At 38.0% G+C, this 18,322-nt stretch overlaps 1 protein-coding gene across 1 annotated transcript in view; it reads left to right on the plus strand.

Moving 5' to 3' along the window:
* UBE2W (ubiquitin conjugating enzyme E2 W) overlaps positions 1–18,322 on the plus strand; it is a 76,417-nt gene that overhangs the window by 27,541 nt on the left and 30,554 nt on the right. Inside the window, exon 2 of the mRNA XM_089898577.1 lies at positions 13,752–13,843. Within this exon, the coding sequence (XP_089754703.1) occupies positions 13,752–13,843 (92 nt within the window). The remainder of the gene's footprint in view (positions 1–13,751; positions 13,844–18,322) is intronic.

The following is an 18,322-nucleotide window of genomic DNA, read 5'->3' on the forward strand; positions in this document are numbered from 1 at the left end:
ATACTCATACCCCAGGAGCCTGTCTTATGACCACTCCTGATGACTGCTTCCTTTTCCCAAAGGTAACCACTGTCTTGACTTCTAATGCCATAGGTTGCTTTTGCCTGTTTGTGAGGTTTATGTAAATGAAATTATATGATACAGGTTTTTTTTAATGTTTTGGTTTTTGTTTGATTTCTTTTGCTCAACATTAGTTTATGGGATCCATGTTCTGTGTAGAACAGATTCATTTTTATTGCAGTGTATGAATATATCACAGATTACCCAATTTACTGTTGACAGGCATTTGAGTTATTTCTGGCTTGGGCCTGTCATGAATAATGCTCCTATAAATATTCTTCTACGTGTGTTTTGTCGAACATATGTATGTTGGGTATATACCTTAGAATGAAATTGGTGGGTCAGAGCATATGTTTATTATATTCAGGTTTACCAAGTAGCACCAAATCGTTTGCCAATTTACACTTCATCCAGCCGTGTATGAGAGTTCCATTTCTTGAACATATATACTTGTCAACTTGGTCTTGTCAGTTTTTAATGTTAGCCATTTTGGTAGATATATGTCACTATTGTAATATGGCTTTAATTTGTATTTTTCTGTTCCCCACTGAGGTTGACCCTTTTTTCCTATATTTATTGGTCATTAAGATGCTTTCTGTCAACTATGTGTTCTAGTTTCTCAGCAATTTTTCTGTTCAGTTTGTCTTTTTTTAAAAATTAATTTGCAGGAATTGTGATAGCTAATTTAAATGCATAGTTATCAAAATCTAAAGTTTTATCAGTATGTTTGCACTCTTTTCAAAATATAAAATGACCTTGGAAGGGTTTAACTCCCATCACGTGCCTACCAGTTTATATGTTGATTGCCCTAATCTTACACATTAGGCATTTCTGGCTAATATACTTCATTGCAAATCCAAAATCTAAAAAAAGGCTTAGACTCACAGATATAGAGAACAAATCAGTGGTTACCAGTGGGGAGAGGAAAGGGGGCAGGGGTGAGATAAGAGGCACAAACTATTACGTATAAAAAAAGCTACAAAGTTATATTGTACAACATAGGGAATATAGCCAATATTTTATAATAACTATAAATGGAGTATAACTGTTAAAATTGTGAATCACTATATTGTGCACCTGTAACTTATATAATATTTTACATCAACTATATTTCAATTTAAAAAAAGAAAGAGGACTTCCCTGGTGGTTCTGTGGTTAAGACTCCGTGATCCCAGTGCAGGGGGCCCAGATTCAAACGCTGGTCGGGGAACTAGATCCTGCATACCACAACTAAGAGCCCGCATACTGCAACTAAAGATCCTGCATGTGGCAACTAAGACCTGGCGCAGCCAAATAAATAAGTACATAAATATTTTTATAAAAAAAAGCATAGGAAGAACACTGACATAAATCACAGCAAGATCTTTTTTGACCCACCTCCTAGAGTAATGAAAATAAAAACAAAAATAAACAAATGGGACCTAATAAAATTTAAAAAGCTTTTGCAGGGCTTCCCTGGTGGCGCAGTGGTTGAGAATCTGCCTGCTAATGCAGGGGACACGGGTTCGAGCCCTGGTCTGGGAAGATCCCACATGCCGCGGAGCAACTAGGCCTGTGAGCCACAACTACTGAGCCTGCGCGTCTGGAGCCTGTGCTCCGCAACAAGAGAGGCCGCGATGGTGAGAGGCCTGCACACCGCGATGAAGAGTGGCCCCCGCTTGCCACAACTAGAGAAAGCCCTCGCACAGAAATGAAGACCCAACACAGCCAAATAAATAAATAAATAAATAAAGCTTTTGCACAGCAAAGGAGACCATGAACAAGATGAAAAGACAACCTTCAAAATGGAAGAAAATATTCACAAATGAATCAACGGACAAAGGATTAATCTCCAAAATATATACACAGCTCATGCAGCTCAATATCAAAAAACCAAACAACCCAATTAAAAAATGGGCGGAAGACCTAAATAGACATTTCTCCAAAGAAGACATACAGATGGCCAAGAGGCACATGAAAAGATGCTCAACATCACTAATTATTAGAGAAATGCAAATCAAAACTACAGTGAGGTATCACTTCACACCAGTTAGAATGGGCATCATCAGAAAATCTACAAACAATAAACGCTGGAGAGGGTGTGGAGAAAAGGGAGCCCTCTTGCACTGTTGCTGGGAATGTAAATTGATACAGCCACTATGGAGAACAGTATGGAGGTTCCTTAAAACAAACTAAACATAGGGGGCTTCCCTGGTGGCGCAGTGGTTGGGAGTCTGCCTGCCAATGCAGGGGACATGGGTTCATGACCCGGTCTGAGAAGACCCCACATACTGCAGAACAGCTAGGCCCGTGAGCCATGGCCGCTGAGCCTGCGCATCCGGAGCCTGAGCTCCGCAACGGGAGAGGCCGCAACAGTGAGAGGCCTGCGTACCGCAAAAAACAAAAAACTAAAAATAGAATTAGCATATGACCCAGCAATCCCACTACTGGGCATATACCCAGAGAAAACCTTAATTCAAAAAGACACATGCAGGGCTTCCCTGGTGGCGCAGTGGTTGAGAGTCTGCCTGCCGATGCAGGGGACGTGGGTTCGTGCCCCGGTCCGGGAAGATCCCACATGCCGCGAAGCGGCTGGGCCCGTGAGCCATGGCTGCTGAGCCTGCGCGTCCGGAGCCTGTGCTCCGCAACGGGAGAGGACACAGCAGTGAGAGGCCCGTGTATCGCAAAAAAAAAAAAAAAGACACATGCACCCCAGTGTTCATTGCAGCACTATTTACAATAGCCAGGACATGGAAGCAAGCTAAATGCCCATCGACAGATGAATGGATAAAGAAGATGTGGTACATATATACAATGGAATATTACTCAACCATAAAAAGGAATGAAATCAGGTCATTTGTAGAGACGTGGATGGACCTAGAAACTGTCATACACAGTGAAGTAAGTCAGAAAGAGAAAAACAAATATCATATATTAACACATATATGTGGAATCTAGAAAAATGGTACAGATGAACCAGTTTGCAAGGCAGAAATAGAGACAGAGGTAGAGAACAAACATATGGACACCAAGGGGGGAAGGGGGAGGTGGGATGAAATCGGAGATTGGGATTGACATATATACACTAATATGTATAAAATAGATAACTAATGAGAACCTGCTGTAGCACAGGGAACTCCACTGTACAGTAGAAACTAACACAACTTTGTAAAACAACTATACCTGAATTAAAAAAACAAAAAGTACTTTAAAAAAAATAAAGTGGAAAAAATAAATTTAAAATGGCTTAGAGATCAAAACTTTTTGGAAGTTGACTACAAATTTTTCTTGTGAAACCTGAAATGAATGGGTATGAGATTGCGTAGTGTTTTTTAAAATTTCATATGCTATAAACATTCACATATTTCAGTGCTAAATACTAATTAGTTTGGCGGGGTGCATTGTTATTATTTTTATAAAATCCAGAAAATTCTTAATTTTGAAACATCTGGCCCCAGGAATTTTTACATAAGGAATTGTGAGCCTGTGTTGTTTTATACAATCATTGTTTAGATTTACTTACATATTTACATATTTTTGCTTCCTATGTCTTCTTGCATCTTTCACCTGTCATTTAGGATTATTTTCCAGAAGGAAATTAAGATTTATTGTTTAGCTGCTTACTGTTGGTGGTAAACTCTGTTCTATCTGAAAATACCTTCTTTTCACCTGTGTTCTTGAAATTGTATCTAGTTTTGCTAGGTGTAGGAGTTAAAATTGTCAATTACTTTCACTTAGATGAAAGATAAAGTTCCACTTGTTTTCTAAATCCTAGTATTATCTGACTTCAATTATTGCTCTTAAAATGATAGCCATCATTCTAATTTTACAACCTATCTTTGTAGGTAATCTTTTATCTTTAGTTTTAAGATTAGCTCTTTTTCAGTTGGTGTTCTGTACTTTCACAGTGATGTGTGTGAGTTTGGGATTCTTTTTATTTATGCTGTTTGGAATTCATCCTGGACTTGGACTTGAGGATTGATGTCTTGAACAATTCTGGGGAATTCTCATGTATTATCTCTTCAGATGTTGCCTCCTATTGTCTTGTATTCTCTTTGTCTCATGTTTTCACCTCTGTTTCTCTGTTACATCCTGGAAAAATTCTTCAGACACCTTCCTAGGTGTTAATTCTCTCTTCACCTGTGTTTAACCTATCCACTGAGTTTAAAAAGGTTTTTTTTTTTTATTTAGATACATTTCACATGCCATAGAATTCATCCACTTAAAGTGTACAATCAGTGATTTTTTTTTTTTTTTTTTTTTTAGTATATGTACCCAGTTGTGCAACTGTCCCCATTATCTAATAGAAAATTTTCATCATCCCCGGAAGAAAACCTTGTACCCATAAACATTCACTCTCCATCTTCTTCCCATCTGCTGGCAGACACCAGTCTAATTTTTATGTCTATAAATTTGCCTCTTCTGGGCATTTCATATAAATGGTATCAACCTATATGTGGTCTTCTGTGACTGACCACTTTTACTTACCATAATGTTTCTGAGGTTACTCCATGTTGCAGCATGTATCAGTACTTCATTCTTTTTTTTTTTATGGCCAAATAACATTCCATTGTATGAATACAACAGATTTTGTTTACCTGTTCATCAGTTAATAGACATTTGGGTAGCCCCTATTTTTTTCTGTTATGATTAATGCTGTTTTGAACATTTGTGTTCATGTTTTTATGTGGGTATGTTTTCTTCATCCATTGAGCCTTTAAATCTAATTATATAAGAAATATACTTCTACGTTCTAAAAGAGTCATAATATGAAAGTATATAGTGTAAACGGGGTGTCCTCTTTCTCCTCCATTTATGCTGCTAGGAGGGAACTACTATAAAATAGCTGGATGTGCTTCCTTCTCTCCCATATGCGTTTATATGACGTTTGTATAAATCTCTTGCTTTTGTTTTAATATAAAGGAATTATATGTAGTTTTGAGGCCTTTTTTTTTTTTCCATTTCAGTATGTTTTGGGATTCTTCTGTTGTTGTTAGTACACAGAGATCCACATCATTCTTAATGGCTGTGTAGCCTTATTTCCATATGCCATAATTTGTATAATTATTGACAGACACATATATTGTTTCTGGATTTTGCATACAGTGAAGCAGTCAACATCCTTATTAATTTTTTAAAAAAGCATTTACCGAGGAGAAACATTTGTCAGGCACAGTTTTGAATGCTAGGATTACAAAGATAAGTAGACCATAATCTCTGCCTTAGGTTGCTCACAGTTATATAAATGCTACAAGAACATTAAGTAAATTAATTGGGGAACTGGTGCTTTTCCAGCTAGGAAGATAGATTTTTATTGCATCAGGTATTTTATGCTATTGTCTTCTGAATAATTTCTCATTTGGTTCTTACTACTTTTTTAAGTATTTTTCTAGATTCTGAAAAGACAAATTGTTGCCTCAGTGGATAGAAGTTATATTCCCCAGGATTTTTTTTTTTTTTTTTGCTTCTGTGAGTTGCCTGGGGCATTTCTTCCTTGACCACTTGATTAAATTCTTGCCTAAGGTTCTCAGCAGGAATTCAGACTCAGACCCATGTGGGTGTCTGCTTGAGATTTTGACATTTCGTGGGAGACGTTTTTTTCTTCCTATACCCATTGCTAAGTTCTAAGCAGGTAAATTTCATTGTTATCTCTTTCTGTGCCGTTTATCTTATTCACTATTACACTGAGGGGTCATAGTTTTATGCAGGTCTTCCGAGAGATTCCTCACTTTTTGGTCTTGTCCCCCTTGGGTTTGGTACCCCCCTTGGGTTTCGTAGAAAACCCCAAAGTGAAATCCAACCCTGATCCTTTGAATATTTCAAACTTCATGTGTTCGCTTTGTTTTTGTTTTCTGTGGAATTATTCAGAGTATCTACATTGTGCTGGAAATAAAATTTTGTTTAGTCTTTTAAATACATTCTTCCTTTAGCTTTCAGTATACCACGGTCCTGGTTTTTCTCCCCTTTGATCACTCTCTTTTTGAACACTGCTGTACCCTGAAAGCATGTAGAGATTATTTACATATTTGTCTCTTTTTAGACTGTGGGCTCTTCACAGACAGGACTCATTTAGTCTTGTCATTTTTTTTGCATCCCAGTCTGATTTTTGAAAATGTTAGTTTAATTTTAAATTTTTTATTCTTTTGGCCATGCTGAGCAGCTTGTAGGATCTTAGTTCCCCGACCACTGATCCAGGTCACTGCCAGGCCCCCAGCAGTGAAAGTGCCGAGTCCTAACCACTGGGCCACCGGGGAATTTCCCAAAATGTTAGCTTAAAATAAGAATGAACGCCTTGATTTGTTGAAGGCTTTCCATTTCCTAAAAGGGGGAAAAGTTTCAATAAATAAATGTTAGAATTAAGGGCTATAGAAGTATACTTAGGAAAAAAGTATTTTTTTTCTTAATTTGCATGAATCAAATTCTACCTTATTTTAAAATAAGGTAAAATCATTTCAGTGCCGTGTCATCTCACCCTGAAAGAAGAAAAATGTTGTAATTGTTTAATGTTGTTGGGGGGAAAGTAGTAATTTATTAGTGAAATGATGTTAATGTATATGGTATTCTTATTATTTTTTCTATCACATCCTCCTATTGTTAACCTTCCACCTTTAGTTGATTGTTAGATGAAATTAGAGAAAACATGTTGGACATTTTATGTACAGTTGCATTAGCAATCATTGTTATATAGCTCTACATTTTTAATGTTTTCCCCACTCTTGTTTATATTTCTTCCTACCCTAAATAAGGATTTCTGCCCTTTAGAATAGTTTCTCAAAGTGTCAGTTTTAAATAAAATTTACAAGATGTGAGGCCTAACTCTCTAACTCCTTAACTTGCTCCATTTTCCATCACATTTTAATATACCATACACTTATTTGTTTTTGTTATTATTTATTAACTCTCTTCTCTCACTAGAGTTTAAGCTTTACAGGGCCAGGAACCTTGTCAGTTTGTCCATTGATGTACTGCCATTATTAGTATCTAAGAGGGATATATTCTCTCCTGGTTTTGATTCATAACCATAAGAGTATCATTTAAATATTTTGTGGCTTGGTTTCAACATATATTAGTGTGGGATGATACTTACACAAATACATTATTTAGAAGCTGAACTGTTTTATATATGAATGAGCTTTCTAGGATGCTATTTAAAATACTTAGTCTAGGGGCTTCCCTGGTGGCGCAGTGGTTAAGAATTCGCCTGCCAATGCAGGGGACATGGGTTCGAGCCCTGGTCCGGGAAGATCCCACATGCCGCGGAGCAACTAAGCCCATGTGCCACAACTACTGAGCCTGTGAGCCACAACTACTGAAGCCCGTGTGCCACAACTACTGAAGCCCACGCGCCTAGAGCCTGTGCTCTGCAACAAGAGAAGCCACCACAATGAGAAGCCTGCACCCCGCAACAAAGAAGCCTGTGCCCCGCTCACTGCAACTAGAGAAAGCCCACGTGCAGCAGCGAAGACCCAATGCAGCCAAAAATTAAAATAAATTTAAAAAATTTTTTTTTAATACTTAGTCTATTTTTCTTTTTTTTATTAAGAACATTTCATTGAGCGTGGTATTCTTTATTAAACACTAATGTTCTCTGTCATACAACTGTAGTAGTACTTTTTTATACAGTCATACCCATCATCCTCGGCTGTCTGAAAAAGCAAAACTTGAACTAATATATAAGCATGAGCTTTGATGAAAATGATCGGAAGCCGAAGAGGTAAAGATGGCATCATTGGGATGAAACACCATGTTTTAGCACTGTGCTGCACATAGTGTGGTCTGTGGACCTGTTACTGGGCTGTTCTTTTCATTTTATGAGGACTTGGAAAAATTGTACCTAATTTCTCTGGTTAATTTCAATGGGGGAGTATAGTATGGTTTAAGAGCAAATGAAGCAATAAGTGTTAGCCAGTGTTAAGTGCCAGCACTGAAGATTGGTTAGGATTTGTTACACGAAAATAATGTGATATATTCACCAGAATAAGTAAACCCTTTTGCTTGGTAATGTATGGTGGGGCTAGGGAGGGGGAAACAGCAAATAAAAGAGAAAGAAAAGAGGAGAAGGAGAATGTCAGTGACTAGAGGTTAGATATTATGACAAGTTATTGATAGTCAAAGAGCAGATGACAGTTAAAAAAGTGAAAACTGGGGCTATCAAGCTATCAGAACTATATACTGAAGGATCATGTGGGCTTGTAGACCTCACTGTTGTCTGAGGATGTCACAATAGAGTAATCATTATTTTTTAAAAAAAACTTCTTTTTACATCTTTATTGGAGTATAATTGCGAGTAATCATTATTAACAGACTAAATTATGTACCATACACATAATGTCAGGGATCTGTATTAGAGTTCAGAGCTTTACCATGTTGATTTAAATTTTTTTTGATATTTAAAAGTGTTAGTCTTCATTTTATCTCATTTCCTGATCATGCCAACACATTCAAACTTGGTTTAACATTATGGGTCTATGTTGGGACAGGCATTGATATTATCAGTTGGGGGAAATGGAACAGGACTGATTAGAACATAGTGATTACGTGTTTTTGTTTTTCTTTTTCTTTTTTGGCTGTCCCACACGGCATGCGGGATCTTGGTCCCCTGACCAGGGATCAGACCTGTGCCCCCTGCAGTGGAAGTGTGGAGTGCTAACCACTGGACCACCAGGGAATTCCCATAGTGGTTACAGTTTTTAAAGTGATCTTTAAATTGCTTTTACTCTTTTGTATAAAAACTGTATCTTGGGCTTCCCTGGTGGCGCAGTGGTTAAGAGTCCGCCTGCTGATGCAGGGGACACGGGTTCGTGTCCCGGTCTGGGAAGATCCCACATGCCGCGGAGCGGCTGGGCCCGTGAGCCGTAGCCGCTGAGCCTGCGCACCCGGAGCCTGTGCTCTGTAACGGGAGAGGCCACAACAGTGAGAGGCCCGCGTACCACAAAAAAAACCAAACTGTATCTTGAGTTTTCCGAGGACTTTAAATCTCAGAAGGCTAAGAGTAATAATATATGTGTCTGTTTTATTCTGTTGGCCTTTTTATGTCCCCACACTTGACCTTTGCTGTGAAGCAGCTACTCTAGTGATTCTTGGAGAAGTGGTAGTGGAGAAGAGGAAACGTTAAGCTCCTGGGCAGCCTTTTCATGTTACATAAATACTCTCCCCAACCCCTATAGTAAGCGCCAGTCATAGGGAAGAGGAAATCTCAAGAATAATCCCTTATGTGTACTGAAGGGGGAAAAAGTTTTAGGCACTGAACTTGTGTCACTCTTAAGTGCAGGGTCACACATCCTAGGATGTTGTAGTAGTCTAGAGATTCTCAGCCATCGTATGATGACGTACAGGAATGCCATTCAGTTTTGTGTTGTTTCCCAACATCTTGTTGATAATAGTTAACTGCAAAATTTGTCAGTGGTTTTCTTACCCCCAAAAGTAGTAAATTTCAGTGGATTCATATCACTTAGATTCATTTGCATTCATGAGGAAGGAGAGAAAGGGAGGTGCTGGCTGGACTATAGAGCCACTGAAAAGCCAAGCCAGTTCTGAAAGTGTTAAATCTTTTTTTTTCATGGTATTTAGGTATATCAGGATCTTTTTTTACTGAGTATATAAACCCACTTGGATCTCTTAGAAGAGCTCAAATTCCTGTGCGTTTTCCAGACTTGAGCCAATGCAAGATGAGGGCTAGATAGAATTTTTAGGTTTACTCTAGATTTGGGATACTTTAAAACATTTAGATTCTGGGCCTGGCCTTTTTGCCTGGGGTGCTTTAAAACATTTAGGTTCTGGGCCTGGCCTTTTTGCCTTGGAAGACAGATGTACTGCTGTACACAGTCTGGGAATAAAGTGCATATTTATAGATTGAGATCACGTATCGCCGGGTACGTGTTAAATATTGAGAGAACAATCATTTTAGGCATATTAAATTTACTCAGAAAATTAATTTTTATTTTTCAGGTGGTTCTAGTACTTAAAGTTAGGAAAATCAAACTTTTTTTTTTAAGTGGGTTGTCTACTCTAGCCACTTTTTTTAAAAAATATTTATTTTATTTGTTTATTTGGTTGCATCAGGTCTTAGTTGCGACAGGCGGGCTCCTTAGTTGCAGCTCGCCAGCTCCTTAGTTGTGGCATGTGAACTCTTAGCTGTGGCATGCATGTGGGATCTAGTTCCCTGACCAGGGATCGAACCTGGGCCCCCTGCATTGGGAGCGTGGAGTCTTAACCACTGTGCCACCAGGGAAGTCCCCAGGAAAATCACACTTTTATTAATAACATATATCATATATTTTTTTAATGCACAATTTTCCCCCTACTTTAACATATCTGAAATCAAGATATGTCTAATCAGTGGTGTGTAATTGTTTAATTGGTAGCAGTTTTCCTTTCCTAGTATTACATAAAATAATAGTGCGTCTTATGATTGATTGTCTAAGATTCAGAGAACCATGGTACGTTTGTAATATATGTAATTAATTTTCCCATACCTCTCCGATTTAGGGACAGACAGGGTACTATTTGGCTATGAACCTTTGGAACTGTTAATTTTTCAGCCCCCTTAGCTCCCAGTAGTTTGTAAGTAGTTCTGCTTCTTTACTTAGTTACCTTCTGCACGTTATTTTCCAGTTATCTCAATTCTAGGCGCTCATTTTCACCACTGTCTAGGAAAGCAGCCAACGTTGCCCTGATGGTCTAATAATCTGGTGGTATCACTGCTTTTGCTAGTGTTCTAATGCACGTGTTTCTCATCTACTTTTGCTGACACTTTGTCTTCAGAGTTAGGTGAATGCTTCCTCATGTGATGATAGCTTTCTGTTGATAGATGCTACATGGTATGATCTCTAAACACATGGTATTATCTCAAAACAGTTACGCTAGGTCTTCACATTTTCAAGTGAGTATGAATTTTCCTTTATTTTTACATTGAACTCTTTAAGTCCTCCTTTTTTAGCTTCTGTGTTCATATTCAGGGTTCTTAGAAGAGCCAGAGGACCCTTGAGGGATCTGTTTGCTTACTTAAAGACACTTCCTGCCCTCTTTAATGATTATTGTTCTGGGAAGGATCCCTAAGAGTGAATTCCCTGTTTCTGTGAGCCTGCCAGACACACTGTTTGACCTTCTACTCTTTTTTTTTTTTTCCCGGTAAGTTTTATTAGTACACTGGTAAATCATTAGTTTTATTAGTGTGCTTAGTAAGTACTCATTAACCCCCCAAATGTTCGTCCTGCTCTGTCTCTTCATTGCAGAGGATGTGGGTGTGCAAGGTAGTTTATTGCCTGATAGCAGAGACAGTAAGGGACTGGCATGAATTGTCTTTTTAATGTAGTGACTCCACCCCTCAATTAAAAAACATGCTCCAGTGAATGTCTTGGATTCTGACCTGTGATACTGAAATTGAAATGATGAAGTGGATGATAGCCCCTTCTAATGGGGAGAGGTTGGAGCAGAGGTTCTGTGTTAATCATCTTTCGCTGTGTAACACATTACCCCCAAATTTAGTGATTTGAAAGAACAAGCATTTATAATCCCATGTAATTCGAAGGGTCTTGAAGCAGAGAGTTGGATTCTGGCTTGAGTTTGCAGGCAGTATACTGGCCCCAGCTGTGGTCATCTGAAATCTTGGCTGGAATTGGAGATTCCAGATTGGAGATTCTTCCAAATCATCCATGGTTATTGGCAGGCGGCCCTAACCTTACCGCATAGGCCTCTGAATTGGACTGTTCACAATATGGCAAGTGATTCTAGAGAGAATGACCCAGATGTAAATCATAATCTTTCATAACCTCATCTTGGGAGTGATATACCATCATTTCTGCTGTATTCTATCGGCTACACAGACCAACTCTGGTACAGTGTGGGAGGGAACTACACTAGGATGGGAATACCAGGAGGCAGTTACTTGGAGATTGTCTTGGAGTTTGGCTATACCACAGGCCCCTTTCTTTGTGGACCTATAATAAGTAGTGTCAGGGTGGGGAAAACTTTTCTTTTTCCACAGTGCTCTTCACCGTTATCTTCAGGAGACCAAGGAATAATTACACCAACACGATTCTTCTTAACTTGCCTTTATATCCTGTTTCAGTTGGTAGCTATGCAAATCGACCTTCCTTTATATCTTAATTCAATAACAAGGGCTGTCTTCCTTGTCTTAGTAAAGTTTTCAAGATCTGGAGGATTTCCACAGCAGTGTTTCCCAAAATGTAGTCATTGAAAGGAGACTTTTCCAAGATGCCCTACACTGAGAGGATTCCAGTACTTTTGGAAGCCTGTATGTTGTCTTCCTCCCCTTAGAGAATCATTGTGCAAGTTCGTACATCAGAAGTCTCTGAGAATTCCTGCTTTAAAAAAAAATCCTTTTTTGTTTTTGTTGTTGAGCCCAGTGTTTCTGAAAATTTACTTGATCACAGAACCCACATTTGTTGACAGAAGTAGAATAAATCAAAAACCCTCTTCTAACATAGACACTTATCACAAATATAATCCTCCTTTATTCAAAACAAATTGTTTATGCAGCTTTATTTCTACATTTTGGATAATTAAAATTTTTCTAAACTAATTTTCAATTTGTAATTTTGCATTTTAGAAGGCAGCTGAGGTCAGAAGTTGCAATTAGTTGGTATCTTATTTTCCATGTTACTAGCAGTTATGATATTGCACCATCTGAGGAAGAGTTTTCACTTTTGGCAATTTAAAGAGCCATTGATTCTCAGCAAAGAAGGGAGGAGTTTTCTATTCTGTAGTGTTGTTAGATGGTGGTAGGCTTATTTAAAGGCATTATGAATTGAAAAGATCTAGAAACATTGCTGTATTGATAGTAATATTTCATTGTCTAGAAAAATCAGAAACTAGCTTTTAAGTAGAGAGTTGTTTGGAGTTCTGAACAGAAGTCCATGCTTGTGTGCTTTAATCCAAGAAAAGATGTTCATTAAGAATTTTTATAATGTTACATGCACTTCTAATAACATTGGTTATTTTGTTTTTAAACCTGTAAATTATGGGCTGCTGTGGTTTTTGTTTTGCATTATTGTATACTGAAAAAGAATGTCCACTGATGATAACAAGGGAAGAACTGAACAATAAAAGCTGTACAAACAAGAATGCAAATACATAGGGCATTTTGGGGCATCTAGTATGTGAAAAAATAACTTTATGTATCTCAGGCCCTGGTATGTTATATTCTGGTGTTGAAAGATTAAATTATATGTGAATGATCCTATTTTAAGAAAATAAACAGGGGCTGTAAATTGTAAATTAAAATTATTTTAAACTTTTTCAAAAGACTTTTTAACTTAATATAGTTCTTCTCGAAAGCCTGTCTGTCTGAAATGATACATTCTTTAAGGATTATGGAGAACTGTGGTTTTTATAATTGAAAAGCAGTAAAGGAAACCCTGCTAAAACTTTTAAGCATTTATAACCTTATAACTTTAATGGAGTAGTTTTGAAGTTTTATAGGTAGCTGGCTGCTCTTCATAACCACTTTACAACATCTAAGTTTACAAATATATTTAGAAATATTTTGACAATAGATTGTGAGTTATAGGACAGGCAATTAAAAATTTGAGAATTAGGCATGTAAAATATATAGAAGATGTAAGGGGCTTGTAAAGGAAAAGGCATGAGCATTTGGACGAAGTTTAATCAAGGATTTCAGACTGTGTGAATAGAAGTATATTATGTTGTAAGGAAAAAATGTACAAGTTATTATTGATATTCTTTTCTAGAAACGACTACAGAAAGAACTGTTGGCTTTGCAAAATGACCCACCTCCCGGAATGACTTTAAATGAAAAGAGTGTTCAAAATTCAATTACACAGTAAGTGTTTAAGTTTTAAAGTACTTGTTTTTCTTTTGTTATCAATGTAATGTATGAATATATACTCATTTTAAAAATACAGAATTATTTTCTTATTTCATCCCATTCTCTTCCACCAAGAGGTAAGTACAGTAAACAGATCTTATTCTGTGCATTTATATATACAATTGCATTTTATAAAAGTTTCCTGCTAATGAGGCAGCATTTAAAAACTTTGGTCTGACTTTGTTATGAAATGTTCTTCACCTGTAATAGAGCAGTTTGGTATGAGGTTATTTATCAGACTTTTCAAAAACATTTAAGGCTCTGAAGAGAATGACAGTCAAGAGGTATCTCTATCCCTGTCCCCTGAACATACTACGTAGTTGCTTTCTTTACAGAAGGGTAGCTAAATGAATGTCAGACTCTTAGCATTCTCATTTGATAATAAGAAACTTTTCCATGAGGATGAAAAAGTGAAGGGTAGAAGGAGGACATAGAAGTATTCTCTAATTTAGCTCCTTCCGTGGGAGTGGAGCAGAAGTCTCTTCCCAGGTATGTGCCAAGAAGAGTAGAGATATGGGTCCCCTCTGTTAAAAATGAGCATTTGAATTAGTTTAAAGTGTTTTCAAGAGTATCATCCTAAGATTTCACAACCCAGTGTGGTCTATCCTTACCACTCCTTTGATTTAACAGTTCTGTTAGACAAGGGTAAATGTTCTAAAATGGGAAATTTTTAAGCAATTGATTCTCTCCTTAAAAAAAAACTCCAAAAATGTAAAAGGGGTAGAAGCCAACAAGAAAAAGTTTACTATAGACCAACTTGTAGGACAAATTGAACAATTCAAATATTTAGTGATATTCTGGGTCCAAAGAGCAAAAGTGACCAAAGCTCACACAACAGGGACATATTTATTTTCAGAAGAAACAATTTTGGTTACCTTTGACTTTGACATTTGAGTCAGTACTTAAGACAGGAGCCAAGCTTTAAGAACAGGAATATGAAGAAAGGGTATGTTGATGTTTGAATGGATATACTGATGTTTGAAAATGTAGTATGGGGGACTTCCCTGGTGGTCCAGTGGTTAGAATTCCATGCTTCCACTGCAGGGGGTATGGGTTCGATCCCTGGTCTGGGAACTAAGATCCCCCATGCTGTACAGCACAGCCAAAAAAAAGAAAAATAGGAAAAAAAGAAAATGTAGTGTGTATTACTACATACTATAGATACTATAGAGTATCTAGCTCTATAATGATCTCTTTGAAACGTTGCTGGGTTCTCAGTTGACTGAGCAGTTTTAGATTCACTGCCAAATGAGTGGAAGGTACAGAGATTTCCCATGGACCCTCTGCTTCCACACATGCCATAGCCTCTCTAATTTATCAGCATCCCCCACCAGAGTGGCACATTTGTTAGAACTGATGACCCTACACTGACATGTCATAATCACTCAAAGTCTGTAGTTTACATTACAGTTCACTCTTGATACATTCTATGGATTTGGACAAATGTATAGCGACATGTATCATCATCATGGTATCATACAGCACTTACACTGCCCTAAAAATCCTCTGTGCTTCATCTATTCATCCTTCTGTCCCCTCCCAGCAACCCCTGGCAACCAGTGATCTTTTTACTGTCTCCATAGTTTTCCCTTTTCCAGAGTGTCATATAGTTAGAATCACACAGTGTGTAACCTTTTCAGACTGGCTTCTTTCACTTAGTAATATTCATTTAAGGTTCTTCCATGTCTTTTCATGGCTCTCAATTGACTTTTCATTTATCTCAAACAGAATTTAAAATGGAGCACACATTTAGAATATAAAGCATTTGTTCTATATGATTAAACAAGTGACTGTTTTTTGTTCTATATCATTAAACAGGTGGATTATACTCCATTTTCATCTTTTCCCTCTTTACCTTTGTTAACCTGCCTCAGAATATCCTATAAGAGCTAGCCCTATAGTTTTCAAGGAAGTAGGTACCAATCGTTTCCACTTTCAACCTTTATTTTTTTGGGGATGGGGAGGAACTACACAGCACAATGATTTATAAAAAGTTAAAGGACCATCTTATGTTTTTTAAATTGAAATATTTGTATAGATATTTCTACCACAAATTATAACTACTGGGACTTCCCTGGTGGTGCCATGGTTAAGAATCTGCCTGCCAGTGCAGGGGACACGGGTTCGAGCCCTGGTCCGGGAAGATCCCACATACTGAGGAGCAAGTAAGCCCATGCGCCACAACTACTGAAACCACGTGCCACAACTACTGAAGCCCGAGGGCCTAGAGCCTGTGCTCCACAACAAAGAGTAGCCCTGCTCACGCAGCAATGAAGACCCAATGCAGCCGAAAGTGTAACTACCAAAATAAACAGCATCTTTGCTACAGAATAAACCTGTCACTTAGAGATGTTTGTCAGGCAAGAATTTTTCTTTTAAAATAATTTACTGTAAATGAACCACAAAAGTTTTATTATCTTTGGACCATCTTCCAGGGTATGAAAATAGACTTATAAAAATTAGATCTTGGGAATTCCCTGGCAGTCTAGTGTTTAGGACTCCCCTTCCACTGAAGCATTATCTCCAAAGTGGAAGAATTACAAATCAAATTTTTTTTTAATTTTATTTATTTTATTTTTGGCTGCATTGTGTCTCTGTTGCTGCACGCGGGCTTTCTCTAGTTGCGGTGAGTGGGGGCTACTCTTCGTTGGGGTGTGCGGGCCTCTCATTGCGGTGGCTTCTCTTTGTTGCAGAGCACGGGCTCCAGGCATGCGGGCTTCAGTAGCTGTGGCTCGCGGGCTGAGTAGTTGTGATGCACGGGCCTTAGTTGCTCCATGGCATGTGGGATCTTCCTGGACCAGGGCTTGAACCCGTGTCTCCTGCATTAGCAGGCGGATTCTTAACCACTGTGCCACCAGGGAACTCCAAACCAAATATTAATCTAGTTGAAAGAGACGCATATAGTTAACAGGAAATAAACACTGATTTTAAAATACTATTGTATATATACCTTTTCCTATTCAGTTCTTTAGTTTCTTTAATCAGGCCACGGCAGAAGCTGAAGCAAAAGATAGACATCAGAGCAATCAGAGATAGGGCAAAAAAGCAATGTTTTGATGTAACTACTGACCTATTTTGAAAAAATTATTTATTACTTGGGGAATTCCCTGACAGTCCAGTGGTTAGGATTCGGCACTCTCACCACCACATCCCAGGTTCAGTCCCTGGTCTGGGAACTAAACTCCTGTAAGCCGTGCAGTGTGGCCAAAATAAAGAAAAAAAAATTGTTGTTTAAGTGGGATTATATGGGATGGGGTGTATGGGTAAACGAAGATGATGAAAGCACGTTAAGCTTTTTGGAAGACAGTTTGGTAGCATGTAGACCTTAAAAAATAATGCATATCATATCCTTTGACCTAATAACCTATACTCTGTCCTAAGGAAGGAACAGAGATACAGAAAGATTGACTTAGAACTAATTAAGTTGGGAAATGGTTTCTCAATGTAGTAAAGTAAAATGGCACCCCTTGAGTTACAGTCCACAGCCATCATATCGTGTAAGGCAAAAATTTTGTGTAGTCATAATTGCCTTTGACCATCCCTTGAGAGAGGCTGTATTGGTATATATCCTGTATTAATATATCCAACAAAGCTAGTTCTTCCTTCAGAGAGGCATAGATGGCTGTTTCTTTGATTAGGAGCCATGAATGTGTGAAAAATACCTGTTTTAAACATTAGAATCACAGAACAATGGGTATTCACAGGAGGTTAAGAAGTGAGACTTCTCCCATCATCCTTACTCTGGGACGTGTGTGCTTGTGACTGGAATTGTGAACATTGATGATTTGAATGTAATGTAATTTAAGTGTACACCTAATGTAGCTCTACTGGACTTGGAGTCCATTGATATAGAAACTGCAAAATGACTAGAATGAAATGTACCCTAAAAACTTTAACAGTGATTATCTTTGGGTGATTTTTGTTTTATTTATGCTTATGTAAATTTTCTGTAGCGAACATATGTTACTTTTTAAATTAGGAAAACGTTGTTTTAAATTATCCTGCATGATGTTGAGAAGTATGCCTTCTTTGACCTATCTCACCCATATATTGCAAGGTGTCTTTAAGACCTTAAGAGCTTACATAGGTCACATGTCAATTTATGGTATATTATGTGTCCTAAGAATTGCCTTATAAACAGAACGAAAGGGCACCGAGAAGTCCTGTGATTTTTTTCTTGGACTATCCCAGCATAGTAGGTGGGAGTGGGCGGTGGGGCTAAAAAGGAATGTTCATGGCTAGGAAGGACCTAGTTTGGTGGGGTTTTTTTTGGTTGGTGGTGGGGTTTTTTTTGTTGTTGTTGGTTGGTTTTTTGGCTGCACCATGTGGCATGCGGGATCTTACTTCCCTGACCAGGGATCGAACCTGTGCCCCCTGCAGTGGAAGCATGGAGTCTTAACCACTGGACCACCAGGGAAGTCCCTGTTTGTTTGT

This window comes from Delphinapterus leucas, chromosome 17, assembly GCF_059928025.1.
Source record: "Delphinapterus leucas isolate spDelLeu-1000000601 "Yukka" chromosome 17, BTC_Dleu_Yukka2, whole genome shotgun sequence".
NCBI lineage: Eukaryota > Metazoa > Chordata > Mammalia > Artiodactyla > Monodontidae > Delphinapterus > Delphinapterus leucas.